This window comes from Scyliorhinus canicula, chromosome 4 (assembly GCF_902713615.1).
Source record: "Scyliorhinus canicula chromosome 4, sScyCan1.1, whole genome shotgun sequence".
In the NCBI taxonomy this organism is placed as follows: domain Eukaryota; kingdom Metazoa; phylum Chordata; class Chondrichthyes; order Carcharhiniformes; family Scyliorhinidae; genus Scyliorhinus; species Scyliorhinus canicula.
In genome coordinates, this window is record NC_052149.1 from 209,677,486 (window position 1) to 209,694,831 (window position 17,346).

Genomic DNA, 17,346 nt, shown 5'->3' on the forward strand with positions numbered 1-17,346 from the left:
AACCTCAGTGGGTATTCCTTGTCCCCCATAGGTCAACCTGTTGTCCTGGGGTTGTCCTCGAAGACACCTAGGCTCTCAGGTGCCCCAGGATGTAGCTGTAATGCAAGCTCCCTGGGTAGCGGGCAAAAATACATGATTCGGAGGCGGTGGTCACTCACTAACTGAACGCTCAGGGAGTGGAACCCCATCCTGTTAATAAAGGGCACGCCCTGATTCCATGCATGCCATTGATCGCCCCCTGTATCTGGGGCATCTTGGCGATGGCAGCAAATCCAGCAGCCCGGGCATTTTGGTGGGCCTGGTACAGCTGGAAGTTGATATAGTTGAAAAGTTGATAAGGAGATCAGGGTTATGGGGAGAAGGCAGGAGAATGGGGATGAGAAAAATATCAGCCATGATTGAATGGCGGAGCAGGCTCAATGAGCTGAGTGGCCTAATTCTGCTCCTATGTCTTATGGTCTTATAACCATGCATAAAGAGTGTCAGCAACCTCCTGGGCTATAAATTGTGAGATGCCACACAAGTCCCCGCTCGAGTTCTGGAATGACCTGGTGGCGCAAATGCTCAGGGCTGCAGTGACCTTCATGGCCACCGGGAGCAGATGGTCTCCTCCTCTATGGGATGCCAAGTCTGCAGTCTTCTGTGGCACATACTGTCCGTCTGATGATTAAATGAACAATGACGCCTGTACATCTAGGGCTGTCGCTGGCCTCCCCTCTGCGTCCTTCCTCAGCCTGATGGGTGGCCCGATCTTCAGGCTGTGTAGTGGCTCCCTGCACATGGGTGCCGCCTGCGGCCTGTGTTGGCCTTGCTGCTGTCTCCGGTGTCTGCCCGCCTCAGCTGCTGCAAGCAACGCAAAGGCAGCCTCAGATAGATCCACACCAGCAGTCATCGTTACATCTGCAAGGAATTGGAGAAGGAGAGGGACAGACATTCAGTTAGAGTTTCCACCCCGGGACCCTCAAACCCCCATAGCCTCCATCACCCTTGCGTGTCCCGTCTTCTCTCAGAGTGCAATCTAGCGAGCCAGTTGTTCTGGAGAATCTTGCTCTACACATTCACCGCTGGCCACAGCAGGAGCGCCTAGACCCCAGATCCCAAACCTTTGCCGGAAATATCAGGGCGAATGGTCTCAGCTGCCCTCCCCCGATCCACATACTTACCCTTTAGTCATAAGAAGATCCGCAGTCCTGCAGCCCTGCATTTTGGTGGTTGATTGTTGGCAGCTGCCTCAATGGTGCTGACGCTCCTGGAGTTCAGCACACTGTTCGGTTTCAAAGTTTACTGAACATACAGTGTGCTAATCATCCTGAGACATGGCGCATGTGAGCTCAAGGAGACACTTGAGAGTTGAGGAGTGTGAAGTTCTCTCACAACTAACAAGCATTTGAAATAGCATTTATCTATGAAGCTGGAGGCTGCTCACAGTCAAAGGGAGTGAAATTGAATTTCAGGAGAGAAGGAGCAGCAGGTCTCTGTCCTGGAAGTGACAGGTAGGGTAGACAGGCTGTGGTTAACCCTGTTATGGGTCTCCACAATATTGTGTTTGTTTCAGCCCCAACTCCCTGAAACCCCCCCGCCCCCACCTCCCCACGAGCATTGGGACAGCAGCTCTGGCTACCCTTGAGCTGCATGTCGGAAAATGGAGATGGCTACTCACCTACTCGCTTCCCTTCAGTAGCTATTGCGCCAGCTTCATGGTTTTAAAAGGAGGACGAAACGACGCCTGCGTGACTTCCCACTGGGGAGTTGGGTAATTCCCGGGATGCATTCGACTTCAATCTCGTTCATGAGATCGAAATGAATGCAAATGAGGGTTAAAGGTATTCCCACCATTTTTTTGCCGCGATACAGAACTCGCCATCGGTAGCGGGCCAGGTGAATCACAAAATGGTTCCGCGCCCGGCACGAAGCTCGATTTTGGCCTTTTCCGCTATTCACACAGTGTGTGCCGACCCGTGCTGGGTGCAACGTGGTCGCTGAATCGGGCTCATTTTTTAATATACAAGCTGATTTATTTATTAAGCAACAGAAATCTGTGTGTGTACAATGACTTTGTCTAACTGTGAGTGGAATATTCCAGCTTTGGATTGAATAAGTGATAGCTTTTATGGGGTTTGTTAGCACAGATGTGTGAGATAATAAAAAAATATCACATCTGCGTCACCAGAAATTCTGCATTAATAATATTTTGTAAATGAATACACATCAGTAATACATTAGTTAATTTATTACAACTTTTAATAAATGCCACAGTTCAGGATATGCACTTTAACTTATTATGTAGATCAGGAATAAGGTGTAGTAATTGCACTACTACCTCTTTGACATCTCTTTGTTGTTTCTATGGATACACTGAGTCTGTACATCAGTTGTGGTGCATGAAGATGAAAGATGTGAACTGACTGCATAAGAAGAAAACGCAAAGTCCTGGATGTAAAATCCAGCCAGCTTCACTTACATTATTACCCAATAACTGTATCTTTCACCAGCGTGAAATATAAATTGAAAAGTCAAAATCATTTTCCACTTACAGCCACTCAATCTATATATCTGTTAGTTGAATTTATTTAGCTGTAAGTTTCCATTAACATTATACATTTTGCTCAGAATAATGCATCTCAGTTTCTGTCCTTATCCCTGCCCCCGCCCCTCTGCCTTATCCACGGCAACAAAAAGAAAAGATAGTCTCATAAAATTTTACTTGCTACCTTTGAATGGTTGACCAGGTTTATTGTGCAAGTTCACAATGCATAATATGTTTGGTATAAAAGTGTATTGTTAAAACCTGATTGGATTGTATAAAAATAACATGCACTTACGATTTCATGTATCCATGAGTCAGAGAACATTCCTTGCCCCACAGAAAATGCTACTAATTTTTTCAGATCTTTCTTAATATTTGATTACCCATTTTAGTTGGATGTTTTCTACTCAAGCTGTGAGGAAAGCAGCATTATAAGGTGGAATATTAGATGTCATTCAGATGATGCGATTCAGGATGCCATCACTGGTGAAGTGAAGTGATATGGAGAAAGACATTACACTCTTAAAAAGCCTTACTATTTCATGACAGACTTCTATATACCTTCAGACAAAATAAATTGTTTTAGAATATCAATTCAATGTGAATCAGGCTACAATACATTGTGAACATTAGGGATGCTACACAATTCAATATGTAATATGCCAGTGCCATGAAAGAGATGTATACTGAATAAGAAGCAGGGTTAGCTTACAGATGAACAGCCAGTACTTGTCTAGTTAACAATTTGGATGAACAATTTGGTTTTTGAACAGAAGGTGTTAGTATCTGTCGGATTTTACTCGTACAGGTTGAGCATTGCTTATCCAAAATGCTTGGGGCCAAGTGTGTATTGGACTTGAGAATTTCTGGGATTTCGGTATATAATGTGCATCTGCGGCATGTAGGTAACTGCACATGTGCGGCGCGTTGGGAACTGTGCATGTGCAGCGCATGTTGGGAACTGCACATGTGCGGTGCATTGGAACTAGCGCACGTGTGGAGTGTTGGGAACTGCGCATGTGTGACCCGTTGGAAACGGCGCATGTGAGGCACGTTGGAAACCGCGCATATGAGGTGCGTAGTGACCTGCACATGTGCAGCGCGTTGGGACTTGCATATTGCCTGGGGACCTTCCCCAAGCCTTGTGGAATTTCCCACTCGTGACGTCACGTTGGCGCTCAAAAGTAAGTGCAGATTTTGTAATTTTTCGGTTTTCGGATAATGGCTGCAAAACTCATATTACATTTTACACTTTGAGTACCATAAAATATAGAGGAAATGCATCATAGCTTGAGCAGACCTTTAGGAGATAATTTTCACTGCAGAAAGAACATTAATTAGTATTAGTAAGTTAATGGTACCTCTTTCGAACACTGGCAAGAATTGAGATTGCTGATATCTGTGTTTTAGTGCACCAAGTGCCCATAGAATTACAAAATACCATCAAACACAATTGTGGGATAAATCACACTGGGACCTATATTGGCAAAGGGGTCAGCACATGTACAGAAGTATGCAGAGCTGGCAGATCATGCACCAATAACCATGCAACTCTGATTTGATGCCAGTGTTACCATTTTTTGAGTTCAACATTCCAACCAGCACTATCTTTTAGGCTTGCAAAGCTGAATGTGTGGGATGAAGCTCCTTAACAGTACTATTCAAAGCGATCATCAATTGCTTACAAGTTAGCAGCTGCTTGAGTTCTGTTAGCTGCTGCATTTTAGAGTTGTTTAAAATTATAAATGTCAGTAGGGATAAATGCGACGAGTGCTGAATGAGTTTTTGCGAACCGTTCTGATCATAATCATCAACTTGAAATGTTAAGGGCAGGATTTTCCGATTCTGAGACCAAGTGTTGATGCCAACGCAAAATTCGTGGACTTTCACAACAGAAAAACTGGTGCCGCACCTGCACCGATTCGGGACTGCTAAGGGGCTAGCACCGGAACCACAAGGAACATGATCGGCTCTAATAGGAAATGGTGTCCGATGTGCCGGTTTTGTGAGTCACACTCAAAAGGCTGACAAGCTGCGGCCGCATTTACACACTGCACTCCACACACGCTCCATCCAGCCAACACTGTGACAGTAAGGTGAACGGCACCAAGGTTTGTGTAAATTAGCTCGAGACCCTCTTGGAAGCTGTGGACAATAGGAGGGTGACCCTGTACCTCGGCCTGGGAAGATGGCTGCCAGCCCACGCTGTTCATCATGCCTGGGTGCAGGTGGCAGAGGCCCTGAAAGTAGTGGACAACACCCTCCGGACAGGCCAGTGCTGGAAAATACTGCACAATCTCCTCAAGTCGACCAGGGTGAGTTGGTAGCAGTGTGCCCCTCGTATCAACCCGCATCCCATATGAGGACGGCCGAACCCCAATCCTGCGCCACATACCGGTACCATACCGGCCCCAATGGCCGAGTGCCCTGGCCACTGAGGCCACAAGCTAACCACCCACTAGGCTGCATGCGTCAGACTGTCTGGCACTGTCACTTTCTGTTCCCCACCCCCAGGAGAAGGCCACGCCACAACTGCTGGGAGTGGGAGAAGACAGGAGGGGGATCGCCGGACCTGCGGCTCTCACTGTGGCTGAGCAGATGGCCCTGGACATGGACTGTGGCCCAAAGGAATGGCAGGTCACCGAGGTGGAGCTCGCCCACGGGTGAGGAAGTGAGACCCCGCTGAGTTGAGGTTCCCTGTGACATGTGTCAAACTCCCCCCCAACACCCCCCATCACCCTCACCCTCATACCACAGTCACCTCCACACCGCCCTCACCCCCACATCACGCTCACGCCAACTCCGCCGCCCCCTCCCACCCCACCAACCGCCCTACCCGCCGCCCTCCCCCCGTCCTGAGGTCTAATCACGTGGAGGGGGCAGACGGCTGGAGGGAAGGCCGACCCCAGGGACGAGCTGCCATCCAGATGGGTCTCGGGCTTCTGGAACAGACAGTCCCATTGATTGTGCAGATGCAGTCACAGAGCCAGGGACTACATGAGGGGTTGTCAGCAAGCATGCAGCACTTGCAGGTGCAGTTCGAGGAGTCCAACAGCAGGAAGTGCTGCCGACAATGTGTGCTTACCCAGGCCAACACCACACGGGTGGCATCTGCGGTGGAGGCATTAGGGGTGACGGTTTCGGCTATGGATCAGCACGTCCAAGGCCTGGGGCATTCTGTGCAGGCGCTGGCCAAGGCCCAGGACAGGCTGGCCGGGGGTGGGGGGGGGGGGATGCGCGGACATTGTGGAGGGGCGAAATGGGCGGACCCTCTGGGGAGCCTGCACTCCCCAACCCCCACTCCTCCCCAACCGTCCCCACCACCACCTCCCCAGGGATCTGACGGGACCGTGTGATGGAAAGGCCAGCTCGCAAGGAGGGATCACACAGGTGGACGGTGGAAAGTACAACCGTGGTCAGGAGTCAAACATCGTCATACAATGTGGAGCACCGGAACTCAACGCAGAGCGGGTTGTCATCATCCTCCATCCCATGGACCAGACCCGATATTACTGCCAACCCAGGGCCCCACCCCGTAGTGCAGCAGGTATGTATCACAGAGGGAGTTGCAGGTGGGGGATGGCCGAGGAGGGGCGGGTCGTGGAGTGTGGGGTTGGGATGCAGAGCCCGTGCTCCTGGCCAGTCACACCCCCTAGTCGGTGAATCTGGAGGCGATCAGAGCATCCCTTGCACGTTGTCCCTGGTGCACACATTGTGTGGCCTCCCGTATATGCCTGGGCTCTATTGTCCTGCCGATCCTCCCCCTCCCCTGCATCCTCCTCATCAGACGAAGCCTGGCGTTCTCCCCCTCTGCTGTGCGATGTTGTGGAGGATGCAGCAGGCTGCCACAATGCGTGCAATGTTCTCAGCGTTCTACTGAGCCCCTCCGGTGCGGTCAAGGCACCCGAACCCCATTTTCAGGAGGCCGATGCACCCCTTGATCCTGCTCCTGGTCATGGCATGGGCTTTGTTGTAGCGGGACTCCGCGTCGGCCTGTGGCCTCCGGATAGGCGTCTTCAGCCACCGTTGCAGTGGATAACGCCTGTCACTCAGTGGCCAACCTCACAGCCGAGAGGGCGTCTCAACATGTCAGGAATCGGCGAATGTGCCAGGGCGAAGGCACCATGCACACTGCCCGGGTATCGGGTGCAGACGTGCATGATGCGCAGCTCATGATCACATATTAGCTCCACATCGAGTGGAACCTCTTTCGGTTTCTGTTATCCACAGGTGCCCGTAGGGGACATGCATCCCATATATTGCCCCCTGGAACCGAGACATCTCATTGATGTGTTATGGGAGAGGTGTTTTCAGAATGTATCATGGAGTCCAACCAACCCCCCCCCCCCCCCCCCCGTTTAATGGATTGTTGCTTTTGAAGCACACGGCTTGTTCCCTAGGTGTGGTATTACAATTATGGACACGTGGTTTTTAAAATAAAACAATGTTTATTCCATGAACTCAACTTAACCTTTTAAAATAAGCATTGGATCTCTTAACACCCCTTACTTCAAAGATAACCCAGAAAATAATACAACACTGCCCAATTCTGCAAACTGTTCCGATACACATCCAAACGACTTCACCTTCACAAAAACAATAACACCAGGTTACAGTTACTATATATTTTCTGTTGGATGGGAAAGGTACATCAGCCTGCAGTCCCAGCACGTTTTCAAGCAGCACACGGCCAACACAGGCACTCCTCAAAATGCTTTCTCAGGATTGGCTTTCTCCTTTCAAACAGCTCTCAGCAAAACACACAGACACTCCCAGCTGCTCTCTCAAACTAAAACTAAAAAATTCAAAATGGCTGAGCTAAAGCCCAGCGCCACCCACACTCTGGCATCATTGCATTTCTTAAAGGTACATTGCTTAAACATCCATTTCTTAAAGGCACTCTCACATGACAGATGGCAGTGAAGCCCGCTGTCCAGGTATCCTGGTGGGCTCGGTGGATATAGGGCCTCCATAACGGCAAGGGTGCACGTGTGCACCGAGGTCTGTGAGATCCCGCACAGGTCCTCACTCGCCGTCTGGAGGGATCGCATCACGTAAAAGTTCAGGGCGTCCGTCACCTTGACTGCCACTGGGAGCGGGTGTCCTCCCCCAGACCCCTGCTGTGTCAGGTGTGCCATCATCTGGCAGGTATATCGCACTGTCTCTATGTTCAGCCGGAATCTTCAACGGCAAGCCTGATCCGTCAGGTCCTTAGATGTCAGGTGGTGCCGGTACACATGAGGTCTAATACGGAGTGTCCTTGGCACCTCCTCCTCCTCAGCCTGTTGGGCAACCGGCTCTCCAACCGGGGTGGCTGCCATCTGTTCCTCTGCTGTCCGCTCCGCTGCTGCCCACCCTGCTGCTGCAGCTTCCTCCTCCTCCTTGAGCAGCTCCAGCTCGTACAGCCGCAAGTCATCCCCCAGGGCTGCGACAGGGCTGCAGGAAGGCCAGCATTGCTGGTTGCATTCTAATATCCATTGTCTGCAGGGGTGAAAGGCCGACATGTTAGCATGGTGTGTATCCCGTGCCCAACCAGGTCCATCAGGCTACATGGTGGCCCCAGTTGGCATTGTGGGATTCGTCCCGCATGTCCCTCCCCCACCCACCATCCCCGCAACCCTGGCATTGTCGGTGGTAGGCACCGTGGAGGCCTCTGGCACTGGTGCCTGTCCCTGATACCAGAGGTACCATTGGTTGGCACTGCCCTGTCAGAGGTAGGCACTGCAGCTCCCGTAGGGGCTACTGTGGGCATTGCCCTGGGTGGGCCGCTGGCGAATGCCGGCCAGGTTGTGGGTGTGTGTGGAGGGGGGTGGGGGCGCCCATACGGTCGGTGTCACTCTGCAGGGTGGGTAGTCAGTGGGTGCTCAGTAAGAAGGCTGCCTTGCAGGCCGCGGTAATGGCGGTCTGTGCCTGGAGACCGCCCCAATCCCGCCCCAATCTCCGCACTCTCTTCCTCAGCCACCACCATGCCGGTTTCACGATTTTTGAAAGCAACGTGAACCGTACCTCGGGAACTGAAGCCCATCAGAGGTGGACAATCACGGAGGCTCCGGAGAACACAGGGCCAAGCCCGCTAATGACATGCAAACTGTGTTTACTGTATGTGCGTTCCGGAATGGATTGGCACTGCTGTCGAGGTGACGAAGAATTGCGATTTAGCGTCACATCAGAGCCTGCCGCGATTTTGGCGTCAGAACCGATTCTCAGCCCAATCGCATTTTGCGATTTCGGCGTCTGCCAACGGAGGATCCCGCCCTATGTATTTCTCTCTACTTGCTGACCTGTTAAGTATTTTCTGTTTTTATTACAATCTATGATTTCATGGCTTGCCTCAAATGTCACTCTGCTATTGCAACCAAGCTGGGGGATCAAACTTGAATCAATGTGGAGTGCACAAGGGCATGCTAAGGGAAGCGTCAGGCATACGTAAAAATGAGGTTTCAACCTGTTGATGCTGCAACACAACATTGCAACCAGGCTAAATAATGGAATCAGCAAGGAATAGGCAGAGCTAAACAATCCCACAACAAATGAATCAGAATCAAAGTTCTTCAGTCTTGCCGCATTAGTTGTGAATGTTGGTGGATGGTTAAACAGCAAACCAGAGGAGAAGGCTCCACAAATATTCCCATCCTCAATGATGGGGCAACCTAAAGTCTAAAGCATTTGCAAATACCTCTAGCCAGAAGAACCAGGTACATGATCAATTCAGGAAAAAGCAGGCCATTTGATTGGCACCCCATCCACCACCATTCATTCCCTCCATCACCTGCACACTGTGACCCCAGTGTTCACCAACTACAAGATACACTGCAATCACTTGCCAGGGCTCCTTCTAGCACCTTCCAAATCCAAGGTATCTACAGCATGAAGGATAAGGGCCATAGGTGTATGGACACATCACCACCTGCACATTCACACACCATCCTGATTTGGAAATATATTGCTATTCCTTCATTGTTCCTTGGTGAAACCTGGGAACTCCTTCCATAATGGCGCTGACAAAGTTTTCATGCTGCCCGCATTGCAATCAGTGGGAACGGGTTAATTGTGCATCGTGAGACCTGTTCCTAACAAATTTAGTTGCCTGTAGCTTTAAACACTGGCAAAGTTCACCAGAAAAGATCATTTAAACATGAAACACTGACAAAATCCAAAGCTGCAGATAGTAAATATTGAATAAATGTTGTTTCACTAATACCCTTGAATACTGGAGTGGTAGGGCCTCTGTATGTTTGCAAACATCTGATGCCCTGGGAGCAAGATGGCAAACTGCTTCTGAACTAATTGGCTCTGCGAGCTCTGAAGAGGAATATATTATTGAAAAGAAAAGACATCTTCAATTTTTCTATTTGCATAGCTTTGGAGCTCATAATGTAAGAATGTGAAAATGAGTGTAGTCTGCAGCTGCTCGAAGTGGCAGAAATGTCAGTGTCACAGTCAGAATTTGTGAATTTGCTTACTGCCTGTGATCAGCGTGTTTTGGATGTGAGGGGCTTGTGCTTTTTTACCTTCAGAGTGATTGTCCCAATTTTACCAATTCCAGAAGAAAGCCTTTTGTGAATTTAAGAATGAGAGAATTCATTTACTGTCACACACTTGTCCCGAAGGCTCACAAAAATGATATCTCACTCACTCAGCTTGCCCACACTTTCACTCACCCAAAGATAATTACATATGAGGGGAAGAAAACAATACAATTATAATTTATAATTGTCCCAGTCTATATCGTTGCAGGCCTGCAGTTTCTTTGATAAGATGATGTTTTGGTTGAAGTGAAGGTCTTGCAAAGCAAAGGATTTTCAATAAGCTGCAAAGCCTCCTGTAGTCAACTTTCCAGTAGGTTTTTTCTCAGATGAACTTGAAGTTGGAAAAGGTTGGGGAGAGTCTTTCGCTCACTTTCAAGGTATGGCTGTTTGTTGCAAAGGCTGCTTAAGTGAGGTGTAGCTGGCATTGATGACTGCCTGATGGATGTTCTCTGGAACAGCTTCTTGCTGCTTTAAAAACAGGCAATAAACATGGCTGTTTAACCATGTGACCTGTTACAAGTCCAAAGTCCTTTTCAAATAAGGTGGGCATCTAGATCAATTATAAATCCTTTGTGATGACGTTTACACCTTGAAAGTTTGAGACAGCCTGTGCCTTTGTATCTGACTGACCCATTCCATTTGAAATTCCCCTTTGAATTGGTTTCATGAAAAGGCATTGGGTCCACATCAGTCTGGAAAATTCCTTTTGCTCCCACTTGAGACAGGGGAGTGTTTCAATCACCAGGAGAAGACAGGTGATCTCCAGGCAGCCATCTTTTGTTGCATTTTGGGATGTTTAAAAGTATAGGTATTGACTGAATGTCTATAATATACAAGGACATGATGAGGACATGCTCACATGGGGCGGAATTCTCCTCCCCCCACGTGGCGTGGGAGAATCGTGGGAGGGCCTCCCGACATTTTTCACGCGCCCCCTGGCGCCCCCAGCAATTCTCCCCACCCCCCCGCTCGGAAGAATCGGCGCTCGCCGTGATTCTCCGAGCCCGATGGGCCGGCCCTTCACGCCCATTTCACCACGGCAGCAACCACACCTGGTTGCTGCATTCGTGAAACGGGCGCCAGATGCCCGTTTGGGACATCTAGGGGTCCGATTAGGACGGGAGCACCACGACTGTGCTTGGGAGGGGACAGGCCCGCGATCAGTGCCCACCGATCGTCGGGCCAGCGTCCAAAACGGACGCACCCTTTCCCCTCCGCCGCCCGGCAAGATCAAGCCGCCACGTCTTTCCGGGCGGCTGAGGAGAAAGACGGCCACCGCGCATGCGCGGGTTCGTGCCGTCTGCGCGATGAAGTCATCCGCGCATGCGCGGGTTGGAACCGGCAACCCACGCATGCACGGATGACTTCACATTCTCAGCGTGACGAGGTCGCTGCCAAGAAAGACGGAGGCCCGCTCCTAGCCCCCCGGGTGGGGGTGAATTAGGTGCGGGGAGCGGACTCCGAGGCTGTCGTGAACCTCGGCCGAGTTCACGAAGGCCTTCACGAATTCGGCCCCCTGTGGAGAATTCCGCCAATGGAGTATCTTTCTTTCTTCTCTTTTCTCCACCATAGAACATAGAACATACAGTGCAGAAGGAGGCCATTCGGCCTATCGAGCCTGCACCGACCCACTGAAGCCCTCACTTCCACCCTATCCCCGTAACCCAATAACCCCTCCTAACCTTTTGGGCCACTAAGGGTAATTTAGCTTGGCCAATCCACCTAACCTGCACGTCTTTGGACTGTGGGAGGAAACCGGAGCACCCGGAGGAAACCCACACAGACACGGGGAGAACATGCAGACTCCGCACAGGCAGTGACCCAAGCTGGGAATCCAAACTGGGACATTGGCGTTGTGAAGCCACAGTGCTAGCCACTTGTGCTACCGTGCTGCATCATACCAGCTGAAAGTTTTTCCTTTCTGACACTCAAAGGATAGCATATTTCAGTTTCACAACTCATGGAAGTCTGTGTTCAAGTAATCAGTTTTTGCCAGCAACTGTATACAAAACTGACAAGGGCTAAAATTGTCTTCAATCCAGGTTTCTAATATTTGATCTCATAAGTGAAAAGTCCACGAGTAAGTGAAAAATTGTGAAGACCAATAGGAATTAACAGAGGGTCCAAACATCATTTTATTATTCTCATTGGCTACAACCATGGAGGACTGCTAACATTGCACTGTTTAAATAATGATGAAGATATAGGTCAAGTAAATACAGCAGAGTCACCCTAATCCCAGTGTGGACAAACTATTGGAAAAAACTCTGAGCAACAATATTACGCACAATTTAGAAAAACATAGATTAATCAAAGGCAATCAGCATGAATTTGTTAAAGGAAGGCCATTTCTGAATAACTGGGGGTGAATTTGAGCCCATGATAGCTGTTAGCGAGAATGGGAAAGTGGGCAGAAAACTTAGCAAGAATCGGAAAACATGATTCTCACCAGGGAGATCATGTTTTCCGATTTTCCAGGCCCCTCGCCTGTGGCATAACGAGCAAAAGAACACGGATGGCTGGGAACCATGGGCGATATCCACCGACCCCCCGCCGGGTCGGAGAATTGCCGGGGGGGGGGCGTGAATCCCGTCCCTGCCGGCTGCCGACTTCTCCGGCGCCAGGGATTTAGTGGGGGCGGGAATCGCGCCTCGCCGGTCGTCGGTCGCTGGCATCGGCACCCTCGGCAACTCTCCGGCCCACGTTGGGCCGAGTGGCGGCCCGTTTTAGGCTGGTCCCGCCAGCGTAAATTACAACAGGTACTTACCGGCGGGACCTGGCTGTGTGGGAGGGCCCTGACGTCCTTGGGGGGAGCGCAGGGGGATCTGGCCCCGGGAGGTGCCCCCACAGTGGCCTGGCCCATGATCGGGGCCCACCGCGCGGGCGGGCCTGTGCCGTGGGGGCACTCTATTCCTCCGCGTCGGCTGCTGTGGACCTCCGCGATGGCCGACGCAGAGATGAACCTCCCCCTGCACATGGACTGGGATGACGCCAGCACACGCTGGCGCTGCCGTGCATGTGCCAACTCACGCCGGCCGGCGAAGGCCCTTCGGCGCCAGTTGGCGTGCACCAAGCCCCTTATGCGCCGGCTGGCGCGGTGCAAACCACTCTGGCGCCGGCCTAGCCCCTGAAGGTGCGGAGGATTCCGCACCTTTGAGGCGGCCTGACGCCGGAGTGGTTCACGCCACTCCTACCCGCCGGAGGTGCCTGCCCCGCTGATTCCCGCAGAATCCCACCCCTTGCTTTAATACATTGTCATATCATTAGCGAGCCCTCCCACCAGGATTTATCCCCTCAATGAATATTCATCGGCCGCTAATGTGTCACACAAGCATGCTTTAGAACAGCTGTATGAAAATGTGGACCTGGCAACCTTGCCTCCGAAGGGGATAACGGGGGTGAGCGATCAGTTTGTTTTTACCATCCAGGGTGCCAGGCACAGAGGAGACAGTGGAAAGCACGCGGGGGACCCAGATAAGTTCAACTCAAGGAGGGTAGAGAGGGGTTCAGTATTGGTATTTTGGGGGAGGGGGGGGTGCGATTGCAGGTCTTAGCGGCCATTCATGTCTGTGAGCCTCCAAGTTTAATGGAGTCTGGAGACTGGTTTACAATCAGCACTTCCTGTGTCCTGTTTGCTGGACTCGTGATGACATAGATTGCCCCTCTACAATGGCAGCTGGAAAGAGGCTGGGAGCAGGTGAATCCGCCGAGTCAGCACTGGGGGTGACTGTAAAGATAGAGAAATACAGCACAGAACAGGCCCTTCGGCCCACGATGTTGTGCCAAACTTTTGTCCTAGGTTAATCATAGAATGTAGGACACTAAGGGCAATTTACCATGGCCAATCCACCCAACCTGCACATCTTTGGACTGTGGGAGGAAACCGGAGTACCCAGAGGAAATCCACGCACACACGGGGAGGTTGTGCAGACTCCACACAGACAGTGACCAAAGTCGAAATCGAACCTGGGACCCTGGAGCTGTGAAGCAATTGTGCTATCCACAATGCTACCGTGCTGCCCTTAAGAAGAAATTAATCTACACTCCATCATTCTACCCTAATCCATGTACCTATCCAATAGCCGCTTGAAGGTCCCTAACGTTTCCGACTCAACTACTACCACAGGCAGTGCATTCCATGCCCCTTCTACTCTCTGGGTAAAGAACCTACCTCTGACATCCCCCCTATATCTTCCACCATTTACCTTAAATTTATGTCCCCTTGTAATGGTTTGTTCCACCCGGGGAAAAAGTCTCTGACTGTCTACTCTATCTATTCCCCTGATCATCTTATAAACCTCTATCAAGTCGCCCCTCATCCTTCTCCGTTCTAATGAGAAAAGGCCTAGTACCCTCAACCTTTCCTCGTAAGACCTACTCTCCATTCCAGGCAACATCCTGGTAAATCTCCTTTGCACCTTTTCCCAAGCTTCCACATCCTTCCTAAAATGAGGTGACCAGAACTGCACACAGTACTCCAAATGTGGCCTGACCAAGGTTTTGTACAGCTGCATTATCACCTCACGGCTCTTAAATTCAATCCCTCTGCTAATGAACGCTAGCACACCATAGGCCTTCTTCACAGCTCTATCCACTTGAGTGGCAACTTTCAAAGATCTATGAACATAGACCCCAAGATCTCTCTGCTCCTCCACATTCCCAAGAACCCTACCGTTAACCCTGTATTCCACATTCATATTTGTCCTTCCAAAATGGACAACCGCACACTTGTCAGGGTTAAACTCCATCTGCCACTTCTCAGCCCAGCTCTGCATCCTATCTATGTCTCTTTGAAGCCGACAACAGCCCTCCTCACTATCCACAACTCCACCAATTTTCGTATCATCTGCAAATTTACTGACCCACCCTTCGACTCCCTCATCCAAGTCGTTAATGAAAATCACAAACAGCAGAGGACCCAGAACTGATCCCTGCGGTACGCCACTGGTAACTGGGCTCCAGGCTGAATATTTGCCATCCACCACCACTCTCTGTCTTCTATCGGTTAGCCAGTTTGTTATCCAAACTAGCCAAATTTCTCACTATCTCATGCCTCCTTACTTTCTGCCTTACTAAAATCCATGTACACTACATCCACTGCTTTACCTTCATCCACATGCTTGGTCACCTCTTGGTAAAGATCTTGAGTAAATTTCCACGCGAGCCAGGCTGAATGGTCAGTGTGGGGACTCTGACAAATGATGTTTTTTGTCCATTCTCATGAGGCCTGAAAACCCTCAGACAGTGGGGAGAATTACTGCAGTGAGAATAAACCCCCACGCTCAGGCAGCACTGTGAAGCCAGAGGGCAGAGCTGTATGGAAATTGAAGGTCTCTGGTTCTGTAGGCCAGACTATCAGGGAGTAGTGTATGGGTGGATGGCTGTTCAAATTGAAAGATTCATTTTATCCCCAGCCCATGAGAGCTGGGAGAATGAGGATGGACTCTAAGGATGAAGTTAACATGTTAATTGCAGTCTTCACATGCATCAGGTGTTCCTTGCTTGCCACAAGGAGAAGGTAGTTGCCTGAGCAACTCCCTTGAAATGAAAATTGCTTATTGTCACAAGTAGGCTTCAAATGAAGTTATTGTGAAAAGTCCCTCATTGCTACATTCCGGTACCTGTTTGGGGAGGCTGGTACCCTTCCTTACCCTTCCTTGACAAGTTAATTGTGCAAATGTTGTCAGCATGGTAATGTATGAGTGTGCCACCGATTGGCACCCAATTTTTAACCCTCTGAACGCCTTGCTCCAAAATATTGAACTCCAAGGCTCACACTCACTAAGGATTGTGGAGAGAGCGCACATGAGCTGTGGAGGCTCTCAATTCAATTGCTGAGAGACTGCTACAGGCATTTGCAAACATGAGAGAGAGAGAGGGGGCAGAACATTCTGCTGGTAAGGCCTAGCCTGGGGTTCAGCCTGAAGCTGGATTTAACAACTGCCTGCCTCCCTTTCTGCTTGTTTGATAGACTACTGCTGCTGGCTCTTGGAGGAAGGAGGAGAGAAGGGTGGTGGCTGGTTCATCTGAATGCCATGTTGCAGGAGAGGGAGGAAGTCAGGTGCTCTGCTGCCGGTGAGGAAGGATAACGGCCCGAATCAACTGCAACATGCTGGAGGTTTGGAGGACTGATTTACCATCTAATGCCTGCTTTTGTTTGGACTGCTGACTGTTTACCGTTTCTATGTTTGGAAGCCAACTGTTGTTTCTACTGCTCCTACTTTTGTGGCCTGGACTGAGGGCTGGCTGGAACAGGTGACCGGGTATTGGGACTACAGGAGGAGGGCAGTGGTGGCTCACCTCAACTGGACACCTTGGAGGCCGTAACGACACGTCCGTGAAGGCTGTTGGCCACTTCCGTGTAATAATGACTGTTTCTAGTTCAAGTTTGGAAGGCCATGGGCGGGATTTTCTGCTCCTGAGGCTAAGTGATGACGCTGTCGTAAACCTCGTCGCATTTCACGACGGCATCAACATGCCCTCAGGAGCAGCGATTCTGATCCCTACAGGGGGCCAGCACAGCACTGGATTGACCCACGCTGCTCCAGCTGCTGATACCGGCGTCAAATGGGCACCGCGGGTCTGCCGATCGGTAGGCCCCAATTGTGGGCCAGGCCGCAGTGGAAGCCCCTCCCCAGGGTCGGATCCCCCCTCCCCTCACCAGGTCACCCCCGGATGGATTCATGCCGAGGTCCCGCCGGGTAAGACCACACGTGGACGGCGCCGGCGGGACTCGGTTTTTGTATGGCCGCTCGGCCCATCCCCGGCGGAGAATCGCAGGGGTGCTCCATAGAGCGGCCCCCAACCGACGCCATGTCAGCACGAATGGCGCCGATTCTCCGCTCTCCGGAGAATCGGCAGACCGGTGTCGGGGCGACATCGAGCGATTCGCGCCCGGCCTGCCGATTCTCTGCCTGGCCTAGGCTGAGAGAACCCCGCCCCATGTTATTGGCGGCAGAACGGGATCGGGGCGACGTCGCACGATTCGCGCCCGACCTGCCGATTCTCTGCCTGGCCTAGGCTGAGAGAACCCCGCCCCATGTTGATGGCTGGTGTTTATGTACTGTTGTATATTGTTGTTTAATGTTTGTTCATGTGCTTATTATTGTATTGGTGCTGTTTTCTGTCTACTGCCTGGGCATATTTCTTCGCTATGTTTCTGCCTGTTTTTTGTGTTTTCTTTTGGTGCTACTGTTACCGATGCTGGTGGCAGTGGGGATATTCCCTCTCCCTCTTCCATTATCCCGTGTCAGCAAGACCTTTTCCGGTGAGTCGGGCTGCTGGGAGCGC

General features: G+C 50.9%; 1 protein-coding gene across 2 annotated transcripts in view; it reads left to right on the plus strand.

Annotated features, from left to right (window-relative positions):
• Positions 1-17,346, plus strand: part of LOC119965347 (gamma-aminobutyric acid receptor subunit alpha-6-like) — a 120,161-nt gene that overhangs the window by 83,512 nt on the left and 19,303 nt on the right. Inside the window, exon 9 of one of the 2 annotated variants that reach the window (XM_038795987.1) lies at positions 16,028-16,349. The exons of the other annotated variant lie outside the window; for it this stretch is intronic. Within the exon in view, the coding sequence (XP_038651915.1) occupies positions 16,028-16,135 (108 nt within the window). The 3' untranslated portion in view covers positions 16,136-16,349. Of the gene's footprint in view, positions 1-16,027; positions 16,350-17,346 lie in introns of those variants that run through there. 2 annotated transcript variants of the gene reach the window in all.